The sequence below is a fragment of the Onychostruthus taczanowskii genome, unplaced genomic scaffold (assembly GCF_017590055.1).
Source record: "Onychostruthus taczanowskii isolate IOZ18803 unplaced genomic scaffold, ASM1759005v1 scaffold45, whole genome shotgun sequence".
Taxonomy (NCBI): Eukaryota; Metazoa; Chordata; class Aves; order Passeriformes; family Passeridae; genus Onychostruthus; species Onychostruthus taczanowskii.
This window is the reverse complement of record NW_024502014.1, coordinates 3,028,243-3,052,999: the sequence shown is the minus strand read 5'-3', so window position 1 is coordinate 3,052,999 and position 24,757 is coordinate 3,028,243. Positions and strand designations below refer to the sequence as shown.

The 24,757-nt window shown below is 39.3% G+C and overlaps 1 protein-coding gene across 2 annotated transcripts; it reads left to right on the top strand.

Moving 5' to 3' along the window:
• The first annotated feature begins 1,290 nt into the window (after positions 1-1,290).
• Positions 1,291-24,369, top strand: ATP1B3 (ATPase Na+/K+ transporting subunit beta 3). Of its 2 annotated transcripts, XM_041414295.1 has the most exons (8): positions 1,291-1,592; positions 8,962-9,090; positions 12,597-12,704; positions 14,172-14,359; positions 15,115-15,165; positions 15,724-15,750; positions 20,109-20,195; positions 22,060-24,369. In XM_041414295.1, the coding sequence occupies exons 1-8, from the start codon at positions 1,484-1,486 to the stop codon at positions 22,228-22,230; spliced, it is 870 nt and encodes a 289-aa protein (XP_041270229.1). In that variant the 5' UTR covers positions 1,291-1,483; the 3' UTR covers positions 22,231-24,369. The 2 variants fall into 2 exon arrangements, with proteins under 2 accessions (XP_041270229.1, XP_041270230.1); XM_041414296.1 differs by lacking the exon at positions 15,724-15,750 and having other exon boundaries at positions 1,293-1,592.
• Positions 24,370-24,757: the final 388 nt, after the last annotated feature.

Sequence of the window (24,757 nt, the reverse complement as noted above, 5' to 3'; positions counted from 1 at the left end):
CAATATTTTAGGCTGTGCAGACCGAAGAGTTTTGGTGATGTCGGATGATACTAGCTCTTCTAATGCTTTAGTTTACAATTTAATTTAAAAAATATTAATATATTTAGCTGTTGATATGTCATTGCATAATCTAGGGCTTGTTCGTTCCTTAGAGACAATCTGATTTTTTTAATCTATATTAATTTCCACAGTTCTTTGCATTTAGTGAACTTTAATGTTATTGAATCCATATGGTGCCCAGTCCAAAAAGATTGATACAGGTACATTTTGCTGACATGTTATTCCCTAATAGTGTAGGATACCTATTTGAATAAAATGGGAAAAATAATTCGGCTAAGCAGATGTTAAAATGGAATGACAGTCAGTCTTTTGCTTGGTGACATTTGGAAGAATAATAAAAATGGAAACGGCTTATTTCTGCCTGAAAGGAAACTGTTAGCTGAGCAGTGTGACATGGAGTAATTAGTGATACATTATTTTCTATTGTTGTTCTACAGCAAATAGAATGATTTAGTTGATGTACTGTAACAGTAGAGACTACTGGAATCAGATGTCCAAGAGGCAAATAGGTTTATTCTATTTTACACTTTATATTTACTGCTTTCTGGCAATATTGCAATCATTGTAATGATTTAAACTAACCATGCTGATAAATATGTAATTCCTCATAAGACATCTCTTAAACTGTCTCTTACATTTTTAAGATGTAGTCTGGTGTATCTTTTTCACTCGGGTTTTGTCTCTTACTATTTTTAAGAACTGCTCTGATGTAGCTCTCTGTCACACGTGAGTTTTGCCAAATCCCCAGTTAATGCCATTATTGCCACTGGCTGAGACCTCTGCGGGGGGAGCACACTGGAGCTGACCCCAGGGCTGGGGGTGCGCGGGGCTGCCGCTGCTCCGCTCCTGCTGGGGAAAGAGAATTCCAGCTCTTGATCCGTGCCAGAGAGTAAATGGAGGCTGCTGCAGTGCTGCCAGCCGGGGGATGGGAAAGGGGGCTGCGCGCTGTGTTACACGGACCTTCAAGGCGGCTTTTGAGCCATTTTGTTCCAGGAGTCACCCTTCCAACAGCCCTCCTGTAGCACCTTGACACATCCGTGTTCCGTCACCCCGTGTTTCAGGGCGCTGCAGGATCACGGGGAGCGCCGAGATGCGGCTTACACTTGCGAGCCTTTCCGTCCCCTGGCACTTCTCTAAGATGGTTGTGCATCAGGACCCGCCCCGCAGCGCAGCATCCCCGGCGCCGCACCGGCGGGGCACATGGCGGGGTCACGGGCGCCCGGAGCCGGCCCGGGAGGCGGGCGCGAAGAGGGAAGGAGGGCGGGATTGGGGAAGGTCCCGGCGTGCCCGGCCCCCGCCCGCTCTCCCGCCGGGCGCCGCGGCCGCAGTTACTTAGCGGTTGGGAGCGGGCGCTGGCTGTGGCTTTCTTTGCCGGGGAGGGTCTGCCGCTGGACTGCGCGACGCAGCCGCTCCTCGCCTCGCCATGTCTAAGGAAACGAAGAAGCCCTTCCGCCAGAGCATGGCCGAGTGGCGGCAGTTCATCTACAACCCCAACAGCGGCGAGTTCCTGGGGCGCACGGCGAAGAGCTGGGGTAAGGGCTGCCGCGGGGAACAAGGGCGGGGTGAGGCGCCGGCGAAGCCCAGGGGCGGCGGGGAGCGGGGCCGAGCGCGGGAGGTGGGGGGTGCGGGGGCGGGATGCGGGAGCGCCCCCCGCGGGGATGCGGGGACGAGATGCGGAGGGCCCCCCGCGGGAATGCGGGGACGGGCTGGAGGGCCCCCCGCCGGATGAGGGGACGGGATGCGGCAGGGTCCCCGCGGGGATGCGGGGCGGCGCGCACCAGGTGAGGCGGCCCGCGCGGTGGCGGCGGCGCACGCGCCCCCGTGCCCGTTACAACCGCTGGTCTAAAAATAGCTCCATCCGTGACAGCCCGGGGGCCGCCGCGGTGCGGCCGTGACGGGTTTCCGCCGCGAGGTGCGGGGCGGCCCCGCCCGCGGCATCGCCCGCAGCCTGCGCGTGCCGGGCAGCTCCCCCGCTCCAGCCGTGCCCGGTGCCCCCCCGCCTCCAGCGGCGCACGGAATCCAGAATGAATGAGCGCGAATTGCCTGTGTGCTTGGAGCTGCAGTTCGGGGAAGCGAGGACAATCCCCGATCCCCCTCCCCAAAAGTTCATGAGCCCCAGTTCCAGAAAGTGATCGTTGTGTGTGGTTGTGCGTCATCGTGCTAAATTTGTTCCAGCGTAGGGCTTCTGGGCCTTTTATTTTCTTAAAGGAAGCTTTAAGTGAAGGCTCTCCGAGATAAAGCTGTGAAGGCAGTGTTTATTTTCCTATTTTCAGGTAGTCATCCTATTGCTTTCTTCTGAGCTGGAAAGCATGTTATCGTAATCTGGTTGCTTCCAATAAAAATATTTTGATTTTCCGAGTGTGTTTTCTCATATTAAGCAGTTGTACAAATGCTTAATATTAGGATGTTTCTTCAGTCCTCATGGGACATGTTTACTGACTTCAGAAAATGCTGCGTCTCCTCCCAAAACTTGGATGTAGTTGGGATACTTAATAGTTGTGCTTACAAAACCAACAAGACTCTCAGCGTGGTGTTAAGGAACAGGCCAATACATCCTTGGCCTTGACACGATCTCAATGAATGCTGATGTTGAAATAGCGAGGAGGAGCTTTAGGCGGACGGTGCATGGGGTGTGCTTTCTCTGCCGTGCCAGTGTCTCCTGTCTGTCAGGAGAGGGCCCGAGCTGACAGGAGTTCCCCTCCATTCAGATGGAAATAAGAGCTTGCAGCTACTCTGCCAGTTGAATAGCAAAGGATAGGAAATTTCCACTATGCTGTTGTCTAGTGATCTTTCTGTACAGGCAGGTTTCCTCAAGTGCGTGGGCTGGGTGTGTGGATTGCAGAAGTCTGGCTGTGTCATGAGTCTGAGCAGCACAGACTGTAGATATGTTAGAAATAGCTTGCAAGTTTTTGTGTTTGGTTTTTTTTTTTTAAGAGGAAGATGAAACCATCTTTTCTGTTTAAACCTATCTAGTAGGATAAGTCGCTTAGGATGTTACTAGTCCATGTTAGCCCAAAGCCAATAGATAACATCTGAAGTTGAGATGACTTAGTCGGTAACTGAATTTCCACAGTTACTTAAGAAAGTATCTATAGATAGTTGGAATAATTTTGCTTCATTAAGAAGTAAAATTATAACTAATAATAGTTACAATAACTACTTTATTTAGTAGTTTAGGTGATTGGCATGTGTTTACTACTGTATACCATTTCCTCAGCCTGGACCTTAGGAAGTGAATGTTTAGTAACACCATATTTTCAGTGTTTTGTTTGTTTTGGCATTCCATGATTAATATACTGTGCTTATTTAATTATAATCTGACTATTTTGGGGCAAGGTGTGTGGCTTCTGTTTGGTTTTACTTTTTAATGGCAGGACACTAAGTGGGTAGCTCTGTTGGCACAGGAGAATATGCAGGGTTAGGTCTCCTGCTCTTGCAGTCGAGATGTGAGTTTAGAGCTCTCTCACCGACTACAGTTCCTTTTCTGTTGCTGGTCTCTGGGCTGAAAGGCGAGGACGTAGGGGAGGGGAGCTCTGGTTGCCAGTCTGCTGGGTTGTCCTGTCTCCAGGGACAGCACGATGAGAATTCAGCTGGCTCTGGTTCTTCTGTGCGTATTTCTCTTGTCTCAAGACAGCTTCCTCACAGAAATGAGACGGGAGCAGTAGAGAAGCCGTTAAGTAATTATTCACAGTATGTGCATGTTTTGCCCTAGTCTGACATAGTCTGGGGGGCTTATGTAAATGGTAACTGCAAGGCAGTGATTCTCTGTGAATGCCAATGCTGTGGCATTGGAGTACTCCTCTATCTGCCGTTTCCAGTTCAGGATTTGTGAAAAGATCAAACACAAGTGCTTCTGTACTCATTTGTCATGTAACAGAGGTTGCGTTTTAGAGTTTGGTAAAGAGTTGCTTTTTACAGCTTGGTGAAAACTGTATAATATGTCTCCTCCTGTGGAAAAAAAATTGGAGATTTTCGCCTTATTTTTTTCAGACTTGAGGGGTACTTCAGTTTGAATCTTTCACAAGTTGATATCCAAACCTACACACACTCCCCCCCAAACTCTTCTATTTTTAATTACTTGGCATAATCATTTGTTGTATTAAAAGAGACAGAAAGTACTGGGGGAAAACTGCTGATTTGAGGCTGTGCTGTTCTCAGCAGTGAGGTGTGAGGGATGCTGATAGTCCTTGAAGAGGTGATGGGAACGAGGGTGGGTCTGCACCCAGGATTTAATCAGGTAGAGCAGAGAAAGGAGGATTCAGCAGGCTGCTGGGTGGGGCCTTCCTGCAAGAAGAAGGAAGATCAGCATCACTTTCTGCCTGTAATGGCAAGGTGCTGTGTCTGCCTGGAGTTAGCAAGGATGCAGTGAGATCATCATAAGCATCTTGTAATGAGATGCTCACTGCATACTCAGATGTGTGCATTGTCTTATAGTTAATTCTATTTGCATAAGTTTAATTAAAAAAAATAATTTGTGCCAAAAAAGAAGGGCAATATAGACTGTAGCAATACTTCATCTCTGGTCACGCTAGATATCATGTCAAGTATATTCAAGTCTTTCTGTAAAGCTAGTTGTGTCAGGGAGAGGTGCCATTGCCTTGAAGTACATAGAAATTCAGACCTACTGAATTTTCTTTTGCATGCTTAGTTGTATTCTTTGGTGCACAGATATGTGTTTGTAATTACAAACAAAGACCCCACCAACAAAACCCGACACCTTATTTCTGGGAAAGCCTTCCACCATGTCAGTGGAAATACGCTCTTGTTGGTCACCATGACAAAAGATCCAAGAGTCCTGGTTGGAATTCAGTGAAGACAAAAAATGTGTTGTCAGACTTTTAACTGCTTTTCTGACATGGTTAGTCTGTCTTCTTTATTGGTGTTTTGAGCAGGGATTTACTGTCACTTAGCTTTCTTCATGAGTAGTGTAATATTAAACATTCTGGCATCACTGCCATTGCAGTATTTTATTTTCCTTGGCTCAGAGCACTCTGAAAAAAGGCATCTTGCTTTGTCTTGTAACAGAGATCAGTATGCTCTAGTAGTACAGTAAGTGTATTTTGTGGTGGTGGTGGGGTATTCTAAGTGCTTAATCATGGCATTAGACCCTGGCTTTTGTGATTCTTGCAAGTGTTGCACTTAACAGGTTTTATTGTCTTCTGAGCTGTAGCCATGTTCTGTGTGGAGCCCTGGCTTATGGTGACATAAAATATAACGTGGGACTGAGGTTGTATTTCTTCCTAGTCTTTTTCTTTCTCCCTCTGCTGTCACCCAAATCCGAAAAACAGTAATTCTTGAGTGTCCAAGAAATAAGATTGAAACATGTTTAGTGATTATTTCACGTGTATAGTTAGGTTAAAGTAAGGAAATCATCTGCAGGTGGAGTAAAACTCCTTGATGTTCCTGGTACTGGTAGCAGTTAGTAGGAATGTCACTTGCATGTTTAAATCCCACTTGTTAAATATTCTGAAGGACAGTCATGCAGGTGATAGGATCAGTGCAGCGTGGAATCCAACAAACCATAAAAACAGAATTTAATTTTTGTTGTTGCAGGTAATGTTGAATAGTTGTTACCCTGTTTGTGGGATTATATTGATACCTGTATATATCTAATTAATTGATACCTGTATATATCTATATTGATATATATTGATATTGATACCTGTATATATCTAACGAAGCATTATGTACAGGTGGATTTGTCAGTATGGTTTATGCCAGAGTAACATGCTTTTCATTGCTTTTGCCATGAAAGTTTGGAAAGCTTGTATTCCATGGAAATGATGGCCAGTATGCGAACTGGTGAAGTTAGAATTTCTAACTGGCGTTATCTTCACCAGTTAGAAATTCTAATTTTCACAGTGGGGAGGTGTTTTGATTCATGCAAATGAATTCCAGCTAATGACAGTATTGACTTGTTTGTTCAGAAATCGAAATCGAAATCTTCCATCTTGCTTGTCGATGTGGTTAGGATATGAAGTAGTGGTTTTCATACTGTGATGCCCTGCAAAAAGAAAAGCAAACCAAAACAACTAGGTAAATTGTAATGCAGAATTTTGGTTTTGAGTTTTTCTTGTGTTATCGTTTTGGTGTGCAAGATGTTCTACAACAATTGAATTGGGTTGCGTGTTAGATGTGGAAGCCGTACTTTGTTTGGAGGAAATATGGAAGATAGCTTTTCACTGTTACTTGGGTACATCTTGTTTCCTGACAAGAAATCCAGTGTTATGTGAAGTTATTTTGGCAGAATTTCTTGACAGGTTATGGCTTGCTCACTGTGATTAGCTAAGGATAATTAGTACTAATAGGCTCACAAAGAGCAGCTTACTCAGTTTGGAGCTGTTGGAAGTTGCAGAGGGGATTTTTGTTGTTTGTTTTTTCCCTCTTTTTAATGTGGCAGAGTCATGTAAATGGGTCCGTTTAGTGGTCAGTGTTCTGCAGTGCATTTACAAGCTGTGTTAAAATAAATATTAAACTTTGTTGGGCTGGGGGAGGCTAGTGGAACTTCAGGGCCGTGAAGAGAAGCAGCCTTTCCAGCCGTGTTGTGCTGCACATCCCCGGTGTTTGGGTGCTGCTGGGAGGAGCCGGTCTGGGCAAGGTGCTGTTGTCACTGCAGTCTCCACACGGAGTGGGGACCACTGTTAGCCCTGTTCGGCTGCTCCCTGCAGGCTGTGAGGGGTCCCCAGCTCTGCCCTGCAGCTGCCCTTGGTGGGGAAGGGGTCCCAGCGCTGCCAGCCCCGCTGGAGTGAGGGGCTGTGCCGGTGGGTGGGGCGCCTGTGGCGCCTGCCCTCAGGTCAGCCCCGGGGCCAGGAATGCGGGGATGTGGCAGTGCTGGCCCTAAGCAGGACTCTTCTTAGGGCCATCTCCGCTTAGAACTGCGCTCCATGGTGCTCTGATTGCCCATGTTATGCTCATCAGTTTTATTCTTTTTCCAGTGAAGTTTGGCATGTTTTAGAAATTGAATGCGAGCGTATTCTGAAATAACTTCCCTGATTTTCTTGCTTTTACTCTACTTGCCACTGCAGCTGCTTGTCTTGTCTTACATGTCAAATTCTTCTGTTCCATTGGGACTGTTTGATGAATGTGGTGGTCACTTGATGGAAAGTGTACTTTCTACAGAGCGATGAAAGTATCCAGTAGTTGATTAACTTGTATGGATCAAAATGAGAGCTGACCAGAGGTTTTGTAAGGGAGCTTTTTTGTTTGGTTGGTTTTATAATACCCAGAACACAGTGGATATTAATCAGAAGGTTGTTGTTCTGCTTTAAATCCAGTTAAAGCAATTACAAGCTTGTGGGTAAAACACATTGCTGCTGTACCAAATACCGATGCAACTTTTAATGGCTTTTGTTAACTAGATGGCTTTTGTTGACTAGAATGTCTACTATTTGTTTTTATGCTCTCATTGTAGCAGTTAAATAGCTTCTAAATAACGTTAGCGATCATTCACAATAGATGTCCAGCTGTCTTGTTCATTATAGAGTAATCTTGTTTTTGTGTTTGCATACTTTACTACTTCTAATTGCTGTATTTTAAATAGCTGATCATTTTCAGTTTATTGCAGATTGGTAGGTAACTTCATCGATGTGTGAGATTGAAAACGAAAACCAAATGGAGAATCCACTGACATTCAGCTGTTTGCTGTTGAGAACTTTACTTAGAGTAAAGAATTTGGAAACCATGTCATTATTTTAATAGATGTACACAGAATTCTTTTGGGAGAAGTAAAACGGGTACTTGGATTTTAGCAGTCATGGGTTTCTGGGTACCATACTACACTAGAGACTATTTCAGTGCAAAATGCAAGCAGTTTCTGGGACAGGAGCCAGGGCTTAGGCTTCCTTCTGTCGTCTTCCAGTGGACAGGACATAGCACTGGAGTACAGTTGTGTTTACTTTTGCTCTTGCCTTTTCTGTGAAAGGGTAGAAGGTTCTGCACTTGATTCCATCAAGTGGTAGGATGTTGCATAATGCTTTTGAAGTGCATTTCTTCATACCCGAGCTACATCTCTGGTTTCTGATAGTGCCCTTATAGCTAGAATGTCCAATAAAAATTGAATTTGTTTCAACATTTGGTTATGTTTTTGAATTAGAATGGTTTTGAAGATGGCTCTCAGTCCAAGCATCCAGTCCCCTCAGTACTTTTAATAGCTTCCATTCTTTTTGACAAAGTCTCTGCATGTGTCCTTAAGTCTCAGTCTAAAAACATTTATTTAGGTCCCACATATTTTTTCGTTGGTATTGAGTGCTCAGTTAATGAAACCAGTTGAAGCTGGTAATATCTGTATTTGGTGAATTTGGTGGGGTTGCTGGATCCCCAGGGTAGATTGGTAAAGCAGGTGTGTGTGTTAGGCTGGATAAATCTGGAGAGAAGGTTTGGTTTGTTTTCAAAAACATATGGCAGAAAGCATTTTCACCCTGAGAAGTATCTTGTAACTGGACGTGTGTGAAGGACTACTCTGTGTGGAGTTCCCTCAAATATCAACTGTGTTATTAAAGCACCAATTGCTTCCTCCCTGGTCTGGATCCAGTGTAATAATTTTATCTTTTCCCTCAGTTCTTTCATCTTCCCAACAACCAGATACAAAGCTAAAATTCCAGTAAACAAGTGATAGTTTTTTGGGTTTTTTTTATGCACTGCTTAGTAATTTTTCCTAGCTTTCCTATATAGCCAAAGAGTGGTTTTTAATGCTTCTCTCTTAAAAATAGAGATACCAAAATGGCATATAAGCTTTAAGAATCAGAAAGTATTAAGAAAACTTCTTTGTATACATTCCATGTGTATGCTAGAGGCATATTTATGACTACAAACATTGTATTGCTTGTTTCCCATTTCTGATTTTCAAAATAGGTAATGGAATTAGATGAAACAAAAATCATAATTTTAGCTTTTTCTTTACAGGATTGATCTTGCTATTCTATCTGGTATTCTATGGCTTCCTAGCAGCACTCTTCACATTCACAATGTGGGTTATGCTTCAGACACTGAGCAGTGACATACCGAAGTACCGGGACCGGATTTCTAGTCCAGGTAACGCTGTATTTATTTTTTCATTAACCTCTGTCTGGTTTAACAACTGAGTTTCATTTGTGAGCTCTTTTGAAATATGAACCTCTTAAGGGAAATAATGGTCATTATTTGGTTACTTGCAGGTTGCAAAGGTAAAACTTGGTGTAAGGCAAGTTATATATATTTATAGCATAAATTCAGGCAGTAGCTTTTTGTGGGGATTTTTACTAAATTTTGCTGTCTTTTCCTTTAAGCTCCTGTCAGTTGAATTTGTCATGTAGACCACAATTTTGCCTGCAGATCCACACAGCATGCTGATGTAGAAGTTGGTTTATAATTTAATCAAATTGCTGTCAAGCTACTTTAAACCAGTTCTCTTGGATCAGGTGGAAGGCCACCTTGATTAGCGTTTGATACTTTGCAGAAGGTACAGGAAGGCTCTGCTGTGGGTGTGATCTGCTCAAGAGCATGTGAGGACTGTGGGATAGAGGCCTTTGCAGAGTTTTTAGTACAGTATTAGATAGTTTCCAACTGACATGGAATGTCTGTGGATTTCAGGGATTGTAGACCTGTTACGGAGGGATCCACTATGTGTAAGGGCCCTGTTTATGATGAAGCTAAGTCTGTGTAACATGTAGCTGCCACTGAAAGTGGTGTCTTGCTTCCCTGGTGTACTGCCCACCTGTCTCACTGTTGGCTGCTTGAAGGAACTAATTGGATGTTAAAAAAATCAACCCTGTACAAATAAGAATGAGTAATAAGGTGGTTGTCTTCACCAATATAATATATTGGTGGAAGTGAGACCATGTTATTTTTTAAATACTTTTTTTCTTTTGTTGAATGCAAAGCTCTTAAAATGGAACATCATCTTGCAGCTGTATACACACTTAAGATGGTACAGTTATCTTTGTGTGAGCAAGTTGTAGTTGGGCCAGTGTGATAAATGTCTCTGGATTCTGAACAGAATTTGTTTTGGTGTAATATTCTGGCTTCTCTAACAAGTGTCATATTGTAAGGGATTTTGTGGATTTGTGCTGTTTTTTCAAGCTAAAAATGGGCTAGATACTTGAAAGAATAATTGAAAAATAAAAAGAAGAAAAATAAATGAGGGAAGAAGAAGGTGGCTTAGTTAACCGTTTGTCTGTGGTGGAAATCAGAAGCACCATAGTGGATGAAAGCTGTGGGTAGCTGTGGCTTAATGCTGGGCTTGAGTGACATTTCTTCTCTCACGTAGTTCAGGGTATTAATTTTCCTTGGCTTTGAAATGAGTCATCAGGGATGTTTGTTTTTAAAAGTATGTATGCCACAGTAAGTTTTTAATTGAGGAATTCCTGTAACATTTCTGAATTAAATATCTTTATTAGCCATGTCTTTAGTTACTCATACATTAAAGTTAATCAAGTTGCTTGTTTCTGTTTTAATGTTTCTCCTTAACTCTGTTGTTTTTCATTTGCAGTGAAACATGTAATGTTCCTGGCTGTAAACTTAAATTCTTTAAAAAAAACTAAAATCTACACACAAAACATGGATGCCGTAGGTCAAAGGTTCTCTCCTCTTAAGTTAAATGTACTTGGAAATCTCACATTTGCTTTATTTTATAATTGATATCTGAATTGCTTTTTGTACACTGGGATATAATAGTATCAATTAAATCCAGCTGATTTTAAAACCTTTTTTGTTAAATCCCTCCTGGAATTGTAAAATAATGTGATCTCTTTTACAATCCTAGATGTGATCCTATGCTGAGGCTGTTAATTCTGTTCCTCCAGAAGTGCACAAATCTTGCATCTCTCACAGTCTTTGCATCAGTCCTTCAATTAGCTTCTTCTGTAGAATTTACACCACAGTTTTTAGGCATAATTTAATCCACTGGAAGTGGAGCAGTCCCCCCTTCATAGGATGTTTCTGACATTCCCCTGAAGCAGTAAATCTCTTCAAATTATTTTTTCCTTCATTGATGACTAGTTTAGTTATTTTGTCATATACCCTTTGAAAAATACCATTTAAGTCCTTCATTTACATTATAGTCCTGTAGATAATAATATCTTATCCCCTAAAAGCTCCTGATGTGTAAAACCCCTTCAGTGATTTTTCAGCCCTGCTATTAATTGCCTTTTATTTTGTTGAATCCCAGTTCAGTGTGAAGGCCAGAAAATTACTCTAATGGGGCAAAGTAGTTTGCAGTCAAAATATGGATTGTTAGTCATTAAGACCTTTACTCGGTGGCTTCCATGGAAATAATTTAACTGCTGTTATTGCAAAAAAGAGGATTTATGATTTATTTGGAATCCTATAAAAGACCCAGAATAAAATACACTAAATTGTATGTGGATTGTTGTTTTTTTTCTTTTTTAAGCTGAAGATGATTTGTTGGTTTTGAGTTTCTAGTATAGATGTTTGTTATTTGCAAATAGTTTCCACCTTTGGATGAGAAGCTTGGCCATTTCTGTAGATAAATCCTTAATAGACCTGGGCTGCTGAACTGCGTTCTTGATATACTTTACTAAACTTTACTGTGATGGTTAACTACAGTAAGCTAACTTTATCTTACTTTCTTAAGTGTTTGGGGTTTTTTTATAAAGATGGCCTGGGTAGATTTTTTGGGGGGGGCGGGGGGGGTTTGTTGCCGTCGGGTACCTGTGTGAGTGACAGCTCCTGGTGGCACAGGCTGGGTGTATCAGTGTGCCTTTTGCTTGCACAGAAATCCCTGAGATTGAACTCCGCAGCTTTCTGGGCCATATGCTGGGAAGCAGGGGCAGTTCAGCTCTTGAGAGGGCCACGCTTTATTCCATGGGTGCTTGCCCATCCTCCAGGCGAGGCTTTGGTGATCCATGGGCTGGTACCTCCCGCAGCTCTGGTCTGCCCCAGAGCCCCAGCAGCAGCAGGGGTTCCCCGGACACTGATGCTGGCTGAGCCGTGCCCCTGGGGCTCTCTAAAGTGTCTTGTATTCTCCATGGAACAGGTGGCACCTCAGCTTTGTTTGAGGGGATGGAGGAGAAGACTGAGAACTAGTTTGGCTTGTCTGTTTTGACCTGGGTAACTTTCAAGCCGCCTTTATGTATAATCATATTTTTAATTTTTATTTCTGGGTTTCTATGAGAATAATACAATCATAGCTTCACTCTGTATTGCCTAAAGCTTTGAACTGTTGCTTGAAGTGAAGGTTTTCTGGGTGTGCTTTTGGTATTTTTTCAATTATTTTTCAAGCTTAACTTGCTGAGTGTGGAAAGTGGATCAATAAAAATCTTTGATTGAAAGTGATTAAACTGCTGATTTTCCTTTTCCTAATCACTTGGTTTGGTTTGTGAATTGCAGCTACACGATTTAAATGTTAATTAATATACTGCTGATTTTCATTACTGGCTTCAAACACAAAGTACCTTCCAGAACTGTAGAATATAGGGGTAGCATTAATGTTTCTTTACAGATAATAGACATTTTCCAATTTATGTATGTTTGAGTAGGGGTTGGAGTGGTGAAGGAAAGATAAGTTGCTTTGTTCCTAACTTAAACTTTTTCTTTTTAAGGACTTATGATTTCACCAAAGCCAGACACTGCATTGGAATTTTACTTTAACAGGAGTGACAGCCAATCATACGCAGAATATGTTACTACACTTCAAAACTTCCTTGAATGTAAGTTACTTAAAATTGCCCAAGTAATTTAGGAGTCTTAATCTTGAGTATTTAATTTCTTGCTTGTAGTTACTAATTGCTAATGGAGACTAATGCAAGTTCAGAGTTACTGTAGATATGTGTGTTATAAAAGTCTCTATTTTACAGAAAATGGTGAGTATAATGCCTGTATTGGACAGGGAGCCTGAGCATGAGGAATAGTGCAGTACATAATGGAGAGTTTTGGGTGATGTGGTTATTTAAAAATACTGTGAGATGTAAAATTCCATATGGCGAAAGAATTTAATTCAAGTTTATCAGGAGTTATCTGTTTAGTCTTAATCTAAATTATTTGGTACCTGAGTGAGAGTACTTTAGTCTGAAGAACTTCAGTGTCTGTTTGAAAAATGAGGCACACAAAGATTAAATTAATTGCAATTTATTAATTTTTCACTCTGATACACAGTATCTACACACAGAAATATTAAACCACTGAATTTAGAACATGGAGAAAAGGTAATACAGGATAAATCTAAAGGGTGGAAAAATCACTGGTTTGTCATACATTATTTTACTTATGTGCCTATATGTATTATTCTAATAATATGGAAATCAGTTGAAAATATTAATAAGTTTAACCCCTCAGAAGTCATAAGTCAGAATGAGGAAGGTGCTGTGAAATCTCTCCTGTGTGCATGAGTTGCTTTGTTAGCTACAGCTATACTTGAATCTCTCCCATATGCACAGTTTTGGTGCTTACTAAAAGCTTCTATGAGTAGGCTTTTCTTTCAGAGCTCTGCCAAGGGTTCCTGAGAGGAATGCTGCATTTCATGACTGCCTGCCTCTCCTGCAGTTCTGTGGGTCTTGCATCAAGGATGAACTTTCCCCTTCTCCATTTTACCTTATTTGCTGGGAGCTGGGTGTAAGGGAGGGGGAGAAACCACAAAGTGTTTAAATGGGAGTAGTTTAGCATTCGTGACAGTGTGGTCTGTGCACTTCAGAAACACAAGCAAGTGAGAAACAACTTGAGATGTTAGTATAACATAAATTATACTATCTGATGTAAATATAAAGGCAATTTAATATTAATTATTGGAATACTTTCAAATTTTCCTATGTATTTGTAAAAGAAACATGCAAAGGGAAAATTGGTTCAGTTTCCAGATAAAAACTTGATTGTTTTTATTTTAATACATTATTGGCTTAGCACATGTAGTTAGTTTATGTACAGAAATTCATGCAGTTGTGACTATTGTTACAGTTTAAAAAGCAGGAAAGTATTAATTCTTCTGTAATATTCTTTCATTTAAGTACACTGCTACTTGTCTGTAGGCTTTGAAAAAGTGTTTGTTAAGATGGATGTAAGGTACAGTGCTCTGAAAATACTTACTGGAGAAAAGTCTTAGGGAAGTACCAGGATAATTATTTATGGTTTTGGCTGATTATGTGCTTTATACGATTGGTTTACAAGCTGTTTTTGTTTCATAGCGTATAATGATTCAAAGCAGTCACAAAACATAGACTGTACCCGGGGAAAGATCTTTGATCAGAGTGATGCTGCTGTTAAAAAGGCCTGTCGATTTAACCTCTCTGACCTTGGACAGTGCTCTGGGAAGGAAGATACAAATTTTGGCTATTCTAAAGGAACTCCCTGCGTGCTTGTGAAAATGAATAGAGTAAGTGCCTACTTACTTTTTAGTTCTTAGTACAGTGCTCCTAACTACTGCTGTATGAAAAAATTACTGTGGAAAGAACTGAAATATGTCTTCAGTTTGCTGCTCGAAATATTTGCATTTCTGGAAGAGTGTAATTTACTGAAACATTGAGCAATTCCAGAGAGTAATATGAAGTGACCTTTTAAAGCATTCTAATACTTACCAGTATTGGCTCTGATGACTTGAACCAAAATATCTGAATCTTGTTTTCAGAAGTATATTGTTCTTTGCTTTTACTTACTGCTCTGTGAAACAGATTCTAGACCACTCTGCAAAGTAAAGTGTTGCACTTCATGTCTGTGTTCGAGACATGTTCAACAATAACTCTAATGCATTCTTGTTTAACTCTTAAACTATGAAAGGTGAGGAAAACTACAATGTATTTGACTTTTCAATGATGTCCTGTTACTGATTGATGAATGATGTACTTGAATTGCTAACTGATTGGAGCCATTAAAATTACATGCTAAATGTAATTTAAGAAAACAGTACTTTATGTTACTACTGTAACTATTTTGAGTTAACCTGAATAAACTATTTAATTTAACAATGTTTTAAATCTTAGTCCTAGTTTAAAATTGTGTTCAGGTGAAAATTACACTAGATAGACAGTCCCTGCATGAACTCATATTTAGTGAGGGAAAAGTTCAAATTCAGTTTGTAAAAATTGAAAGTGGGAAAAAGATCTGTAAATATTTTAACTTTGTCTCCTTTAGATAATTGGATTAAAGCCTGAAGGAGAGCCACATATACAGTGTACCCCTAAGGTCAGTTCAGAATGTAAGAAATAAGTGTGTTGTTGATTTTCCTTGTGATTACGATGAATAATGAAGTAGTTTATTTCACTCCTCCCTTCTTAGAGATTTTGTACTTTTGTTTGTGTTTTTCATCTTATGGTTGTCTCATTTAATTTTAGTGTCTTTAATTTCTTCACTGTACCTACAGAAACATTTTTTGGTTTTTCTTTCATCCTTAGATGTGTTTGAACTACCTGATTTGGTTTAGATTTGAGGAAAATGCCTACATGTGTATTTGTGGTGTTGTTTATTTATTGTGAGTTATATTTTGTTTTCTCATTTCATAACCTATATTTTTATTTTTTTCTCCATGCTGCAAGTGCACCTTAGACAATTTTATAAATGATGGGTAAGACAACTGTGTGTGAAAACTAATGTTACTGCTCAAGTAAAAGTTGCCTTCAAATCAAATATAAACTACTTATAATAACGGCTAATCTTTGCATATTTGTTGTGTACCAGTGGATTTACACAGAATCTTTTCTTGCAATTGTAGTAATTATTTTGACTTATGGGTGTTTTTCCTAGGCTGCTTGGGGAGCAGTGAAAAAGTTGGTAAGTTTGTAGCTTGAGCAAGGGGCAGAATCCTGGCTTTTAGCTTCTGGTGATTGATAAAAGTGTAGGCTGGAAAATATTAGCAGTTAAAGAGATGAACACGTGTATGGGTTTCTGCCTTCATCCTAGATACCTGTGGTAGGCACAGATTTTAATACTTGATTTTTGTCAGGTCTTTGAAAGTTTTGATCTCTCCAGGACGGTCCATAGCAAACAAAGGTGATTCCTCCTTACCTGAGACTGATTCTTTGCTTCCATTCACAAACCCCACATTCTCTTGAACAGAACAAAGGAATTAAGCTCCTTCTACTAGTATTCTTTTTTTGACTTGTCTAATCTATACTTTTTTTTTGCAATGTGATATTCCAAACCAGAGGGAATTTTGCCTTTAGCTGAGGTATTGTTAATGACAGCATTTCTCCCTTTGTGATCACATTGAAAGCAAGGTGAATTTGCTGTTTGTAATACACTAGTATGTATTTTAATTGTTTTACTATTTAAATAATTCTTTTGGTTATTTCCTAGTCTGTATTTGTAGAAGTGATTTCTCAAAGGTCACAGCTTTGAATTTCATAGAGCTGTTTTTGGCCCTCCTCTGTCATTTTTTTGATCATTTTAATGGGATCAAGTTCTTTGATGTGTTTTGCACTACTTAGCTTGGTGCCATCAATGAATGAACTTGGGTTTGCCTCTCAAGTCCTTATTGAAACACAGAATAGGATCCAGAGCAGTCATCTTCATTTCCACCAGAAATGCCTTGTGAGGTGTTGAGAACTATTGTTCAAGTGGTTTATAAAATATTGATGGCAGTCCTATTTTATGATGTATTTCTTCAACTTTCATCTATGGATGCTCTATGAGACAATAGTAAAAACTATACTAAGCAAATGATACTTTTTCTTACCCTCTTAACTGGTTTCATTAGCAAAACAGTAAGCTTGATAACAGCTTGGTTGATCATGGTAGCATTTTTTTGCTATTTTTTTCACCCTTTGGGATACATAGGAATGATTTGTGTGTGTTTTCTTGCATCCTCTTTCTAGAAGTATGAAGTTATGCTATTGTATCCACTTAAAATTTTTGTGATCTACACAAGTGTGATGGTTATGATTTTTAAAGTTATTCATCGTACTAGTTATTTAGTGACTTCCAGTGAAGTATTTGTCAGGCTTTGCTGCTTTGAATGCATCTATTTTACCTTCATTAGCCTATTCTCCCCCTAGCTCATAATAATTTACTTGCTTAGGAAAGCTTAGGTACCAGTTAGAATTCATCCTGTAGATTTACTGTTCACTGATTCTTATATCCCTTTCATCTCTTTTTTAAAATATTTCTTACAATTAAGAGTCACAGAGTGGATCAGATTGGATGGGACCACAGTGGTCATCTGGTCCCACCTCCCTGCTCCAAAGGAGGTCATCCTGGAGCCATGGCACAGAGTTGTGTCCAGACAGTTCTGGAATATCTCCAGTGAGGGAGACTGCACACACTTCCTGGGCAATCTATTCCAGTGCCCAGTCACTGCACAGGAAAAAGGTTCTTCCTCATGCTCAGATGGAACTTCAGTGCATCAATCCCACATGTATTGAGAGCAATTTGGAGAAGGGTCTGCCTGGACTTAACACGCCATCTGACTTTTAAATTTTTGCTTTTACAAGTCCCTCAAATACAAAATTAGTTCAGTAGCTTCTGTCTGCACATCCTGCCAGTCTTGGCCACCTGAAACATCACTGTAAGTTTTTCAGTGTGGAATTTATGTTCTTCAGGTATTCTCCTGTGAGGTGAATCTTTATTCTCCCTGCACTTTTTATGTGGGGTTTTTTTAAAACGGAAAAATTTTAGATAGATGGGTGATTTCAGAGTCAGCACACTTACAGCTGGGGATGCTTCTCCCTCTGCCCTCATGTAGTTGAAGCTGTCATCACTGTAATTTCTGTAGGTGAGGGATGTGTTTGCAGTGTCAGTCATTACAGCTGGTTCTTCCTTCTGCGCCACGTAGGAACTAATCTGCAGTGTTGAGAATCTCCAGAAAGAGAAGCAAACCAGCAGAAGATTCTGTCTCCAAGTTTGAAGATCAGCATTTTAGGTCTTTAGTTTGGAGCCAGAGTTGTGCAGTTTCACATGTGCTAGAACATCTTGCAGCATTGTTCATTTCAATTTAAAACAACCTTTACTGAAAACTGGTAAATTTGATGGGTTTTTATGTTTTTAAGTAGAGAAAAGAAAAGAAGCCTTAATTCCAAAATACATCTTTTTCTGCTGTTTATTGATCATCTTGACTTTGTTGTTAGTATCATCACTTTGTAGTTTTTGAGGTTGTAGTTGACAAGAATGAAGAAAGGCACATGGAGTGTCACTCATACAGCCATTCTTTTGTCAGCATACTCGGGATCTGAGTAACTTGCATTTTGTGATAGAAATCTGTTGTTTTACAGTTTCTACTAATGAATATCATTCTTTATCTTCTCCATTTCTTCTTCTCAAGTGATTATAGAGCATTCCTTCCTAAATTCTTTCCTTGGGTCTTAATTATGTTATTTCTTTAGTATATTATTTCAACATCTGCTAAATTCTTCTTTCTAAGCTACAGTTTTAATTAAGACCCAGTTAGAGGTGGAAGTCTGTCTGTCCAGCTACATTTTCCGATTTTTAGATTTGCTGACTGTCAGCAGCTCTTTGTGGAAACTACATGATAAGCAGAAAAAGTGACACTCACTAATGAACAGATTCTTGAAGTTCTTCAGCAAATGCAGCTTGTTTAGGTGTTTTTTAGTTTGCTTTTATTTAATTGTGAAGGGATATTAATTAGGATTGCTTATTCAAGAAGATCTGGAACTCCCCAGCAGTTGCATTAGATAGGCAGCTGCATGTCCCAGAACCTCCCTGCTATTGCACTGATAGCCTAATGCATATATTTAGTGTATAGTGATGACTGCATGCATGCCTGGTATTTAGCTGCTCCAGAAAGCACTACTCCTATTTACTTTGCCTATGTTATTCCATATGCTGATTATTTAATCATTATTTCAGCAACATATTTGAAAAGTAAGTATTTTCAGCTGCATGAGCTTTAAAGAATAATGGTGAAAATCAACATATTCCTGCTTAATAGCTATATATGCAAGCTCAAGGTCCAAAATACTTAATAAACTTATATTAATGATTGCAGTAATTTAGACTGCAAAGGAATGAGAATGTGGCCATATCCTAAAAAAATATTCTATGTTCCTTTGAGGAGTTGAAGAGAAGGTAACCTTGAGCTGTGGCTTGTTCTTAAATATGTTTTGATATTACTGCAGTTGTCTTCTGAGTTTTATAGGGATCTGTTCCAAATTACAGCTGTTGCATATGGTAATAGAGAAACTACAATGAAACTTGCTAATACACTTGGAACTTGTGAATTGCATGGAACAAGCAGTGATGTTCTGAATTTATATTTAGCATTTAGGGGTGGTTGTTTTAATGACATTTTTCTTGGTTATGGTAGTATATTTAATTTTTTATAGAAGGTTACAATGTGGGTATTTCCTAGTGATATGAACTGGGAGCTGCTTGTTACTCTGCTTATTACTTCAGGATATGCAGTCTTGAAGAATGTTGTGTATAGTGAGATGTGTTTGTGTATTGCTATACTGATAATCTGTGTCTGGACAGCTCAATCTTACATACATATTTTGTATGTTTTATGGATTGAATGACTCCTTAGTCAGAAATTAGGCAGCAGCTTTGTAGGTAGCTTATTCCAGGATTTGGGCTTGCAGGGGCCAGTTGAGTGGTAAGGCCTGCATCTGTATATATTGTTCCTCTGAGGTGGTGACTCCAGCAGCATCACCATTTTAACCATTTGGGTTTCTTCTTACCTGGCCTGTATTTGAAGGATAGAGGGCACCTAATGTTAGGAATGACCATGTTGAAGAGAGATGTCTGTGGTTCTCTGGGAAGGCTTGTAGCATTACAAGCTTGAGAGGCTTAAAAACCTGGCTTTAAACAGCACATGGTTCACCAAAAATACACAGGCTTGCTTGGAGATTTTAATTATATATGGGGGGTTGGGTTGTTAAATTACTCATTACAATGAACAAATACCCCCCTTCCCCATTTCTTTGACTCATCAGTGTGAAGGCAGGCTGTCTTTGACTCGATTGCTAATTTAAGTACTGCTAATCCTTACTGTAGATGTGTGCAGCATGTGACTGTTTGCCAAAAGAAATCTGGTTTTAATTATTTTGTGAGTTTGAAAGTCAGTTGCTCTTTTTTAGGTATCTTGCAGTTCATCATTGGGTTATCATTTTAATTTTGTGTTCATTTTTATGCAAGCAAATGTTAACTTCTACTTTCCTTGCTGTCTGCAATTACAGGAAGAAGGCATGGTTAACATAAATTATTTTCCTCCTAATGGAGCAATGGACTTGATGTACTTCCCATACTATGGGAAAAGCTTGCATGTAAGTATCCCTTAATGATGGTCTTCACTTTGTGTTTGTTTCTGTGTGCCTTTACAGTTGCTAGTAGCAGATTAATTCTGAAGTTTGAACTTTGTAATGAGGTACTGCCAGGGCATATTGCAGATGCAGACGTTGCACAGTGCTCAGTGAGGCTGGAGACGTGCTTTGGCAGACTTGAACAAACTGGGCATTGTCCTAATGGAGGAGTGGCTCTACACCAGCAGTCTTGAGAGTGACTGCTCTTTTTTGCTCATTGAAATCTTTTGGAGTCTTTTTGAGTGCAGGGAAAGACAGGAGAAGTAACCTGTCTTCATGTTACAGTACACTTTCTAGTAGTTAATCCTTGGCATTCCTGTGTAGGATATTAAGTTTATAAGTCCTTATGGTGGTGTTGATTATATTTCTTTGTGGCTCTGCATGTCATGCTTTGTATTTTCTCTGTTTTATAAAAAAGGACTTCAATGCAGCAGATAGGTTTGGGGTTTTCTAAAATTATTGTTGTAAAAATCCTAAACTCACTACTTTATGAACACAGTATACATAGAATTAAAACTCCACTTGCTTTCAAAACTTGAATTTAATATTTTTATTTTCTTGTATCAATTTGTGATCACTGTATGCAGAAAATCTGTACCATCTATAAACCAGAAAATTATATTGTCTCTTACTGACCAAGTTATTTAGTCTAATAAACACTGTTCACCATTGAAGATAAAGGTACTTTTTCAAACGTAAATCTGTTAGATCCATAGTGTGCCATAGTGGGTGGTTGTAATTGCACCAAAGTGATTTTTGTATTAAATTACTCCTTTCTCAGTTACTTTCCAGTGTACTCTATACTTGCAGCAGTTTCATAACCTTTTTTAACCTCCCATGGCTTTTACTAATGTGGAAGAAGCTTGTTTTCCTTCAACATTTGCTTTCATGTTACTTCTGGGTAATTCTGTATTTTCTGTTTTGTTGCCATGTTGTGAATTGGTACCCCATCTATTCACTTAGGCATGCAAATTAAAGAGAGATTGCCTGTGCTTCCAACAGCTGGAGTCAGAACACGTTCTATCTTGTTCTTGGAATAAAAGAATAGGGAAAGAGGCACCTTTTATGCTCTTTAATTCTGCCTTAACAGTGTATAATAAGCTCCTTTTTAATTCATAAGCACTTTACAAGAAAATGCAAGTTCTTATTTAATTGGATGTGAGGCACAACATTGCCTTGACAAAAGAATGGAATTGGTTCTGCTCTCATTCTTAAATTTTCATTTTTACAGTAGTCACAAGTTGTAATTGTTCCACCAAATATAACTGACCAGTAAGGATAGTGTCAGGATGTTCAAGGAAAGGTTTCTGTATAAAGCTATTAAACAGATAACACCTTTCAGAATGGTTTGTTGCTGAAAAAGTAAATGGGATAGTGGAGAAGGGAAGCTGGTTTAATAGTATTTGTTGAACCAGGCTTTTGGGAAAAAAACCAACACTTTAAACCCTGCTCAAAAAGTTGCATTCTGTAGCAGATTACATGCACCCTGCCAAACCAAACCCAAAACAAGCAGAAGAGTGGAAGACACTCATTTCTGAGGTTGTCATTGAAGGTTGCTAGAAGAATTGGAACTAAAAAAGTAGAAATTCATGTGCATTTTGAAGATACTGTCTGTGACTCAAATTATGTTGAATATATTAGTTAAGAAATAGTGTGAAGAATGTATTTCTAACCTGGGAAAATAAAGTGCCTTACCTGAATCAGATTGGACTTTGAAAAGTTGGGTTCCTAATTAGCTTTTTCTTAACTGTTCTGATGGATTAAATGTTAATTTAATGCCAACTTATTCTGGTCTCTCAAATATTTTCCCCATCTTTCTGTTTACTAGGCTCACTATTTGCAGCCACTAGTGGCTGTTCAGCTAGCAATTTCCCCCAACGGTACCAAAGAAGAAATAGCAATTGAGTGTAAGATCCTGGGCTCTCCTAACCTAAAAAATCAAGATGACCGTGACAAGTTTCTGGGACGGATTGCCTTCAAAGTTCTGATGTCTGAATAGCTGGAGTAAGCACTCTCCACCAAGTAAATGTTGTGTTGTCTGTTTTGTATCAGCTGGACATGCCATTCTAGGATATGAGACCACCTTGAAGAATGTTAAGGTGGTTTATGGCGTTCAGGGTAGCATAATAATATGCTTCCAAATTGTATGTTTAAATTCCCTTAAAATAAATGCCTATCCTGCTTTTTGCCTGCCCTGTTGGAACAGTGTACAGACTATAGTTATGTCATAGGGACCTGTAAATAGCTGTTTTCAAACACATAATAATGGTGACCTTTGTCCTGCTCTAAAATGTGGTTTTATCCTCCAAGTGAGTGTCTCAAGCTTAATGTGCTGTGCTCTGTAAATATTGTATTGATTTAACACTGGTTTAACTGTCATATCTCAATGCAGACACAGTTAGAGGGATAAATAATAAATGGTACCTGATTGACATAGTGATTTCTTTGTAAGAGTAAACACCTCCAACATAAATCGTGTGTATGGGAGTGGGTGGGTCAGTGGATGGATGGCTGTGTGGAGATGCCTTAAATTGTAGACTGGGTGGCGTGGGAGAACTGAAGTGGATTTTAAGAGTTGGTATGAATATCTGAAAGTAAGTGCTCAACTAGTACTTTCTTGTGCTTGTCACTGTGCAAGTATTGTGTACATGTAATACTTGGTATAGAGTTTGGTGTTCTAGCTGAGGAATTGAACCTTTCTTTGTGTTGTTAATTGCTTGTAATATGTGGAGCACAAATAAAATCTACAATATTTTGAAACTTTTTAGTTCAGAAATATCAATAGAAAACAATTTAAATAGTTTAGGATCCTGGTAACAGTTGTACAACAGAGCTGCTTGAAAGAAGTGGCCTCACTATTGTGGGAATAGGCTTTGATTTTCCAATTAAAAAAACTCTGGAAGAACCTCTGTTTAAGAAAAAAAAAGGAAAAAGAAAGGATTGTCTTGATTAAACATTCTTGTTTAATTTATATATCTGTTTTGTCGCATCATTTTAACATCTCACACCTTCATCTGCTCTTTCATCTTGAACTCTGTATGTATTTCATCATCATCCATTTGGAAAATTGGTGTCATCAACTGCTTTGTAGAAATACCTTGTTGACTTTGGGTTAATTACTTTCAGTGTAACTTAAAGTGCAGCTGCTAAAATGACTACAGCCAGACTGGTTTACTTGTGACTGCTGCTCACTTTGAGCCAGGCTGAGCCATGCTGTTGGGCTGACTTGGGCAGTTGAACTGACATGCAATTTATATTACTCTTCCCCAAGGTTTCTGTCTTTCAGTCTTGGGGGGGGTGGGCTTGAGCTCATGGTTCACATTCCGATGTCTTCCCAATATTAAAGACCACAGCAAATCTGCATTTGTGTAAATACCTGTATGTTGTACTAGTTAGGCCCAAATTTGTTACTTAACAACTTTTATACCTAATTATTACAGTGGTTTTTAATATTTTATTTAAACAAATTAAATGAAGGATTTCTAAAATTCAAGATCCATTCTTAATGCCCTGCTTTAAGTTTGGGGCCAGTCTAAGCCACATTAGTGAAAAACTTTTAACAGCTGTGCAAGGCTACACTGATGCACAGTTGGAGGAAGCTGCTCTTAATGGGACTTGAACAGTGTCTTAAACCTCATTAAAAATAGATTTATATTGATCTGATACCATTCAGCATGCTTTTTGTTGTCTACAAAAGAAAGTTGTTGTTCCTACAATAGGCAATGAATATTTTTGTAATAATGGCATGCATTAATACTGAATGAGATGTTCTTTCAAAATATTCCATTACTAATGTTTTAAATGATGCACTTTTAGAGCTGGGATACCTGGCTTCTTGAAGATATGACTAATTGCTTCTCCGTGTATTAATACTGCCTGAAAGTATTTTAATAGTTGTGAGGGACTTAAGTGTAGATGTTGCATCTGACAGTGAAAAGGACTAGCTTCATGTAAAAACTTCTCACATTTGTGTTCACTTAGGAATGGTAAGAAGTTCTGGAGAAACACTCAGTTTTCAAATGAGCTTGTTTTTTGCAACAATTTCTCTTTTGACTTGTCTATAGACAAAGCATGAAATGGCAACTTTTCACCAGCACTTTTCAGACAGGTAAAACTCAATAAACTCCTGTTCTCCCTAGATTCTGTACAAGTGTTTTTTGTTGGTGTTTTGTTTTTTTTTTTTTTAATTTAAACATGTAAAGATTATCAGTTGGGGGGGGTGGGGGGAGAAAGCTGAGCCCTTCCAAAAGCTGGTTTTTTCTATCAAAATAAGCATGTAAATTGTATGTGGGTAGCAAGTCTAGTGTTAAGCTATTTAATCAAACTGAACTTCTCATTTTTATTTCTGTGTCTTGAGTAGGTAAAGGATACAGCAATTATCTGTAAACAGGTGTACAGACTATTAGGATAAAATTACTGTTTTCCTTCATATGAACTTAGAGTAAAGGTTTCTTAGCCTTCATTTTAAATTATGAATAAAGATTTAAGTGAACTACCATGTTACCAGAAACCTGAAATGTTTAACT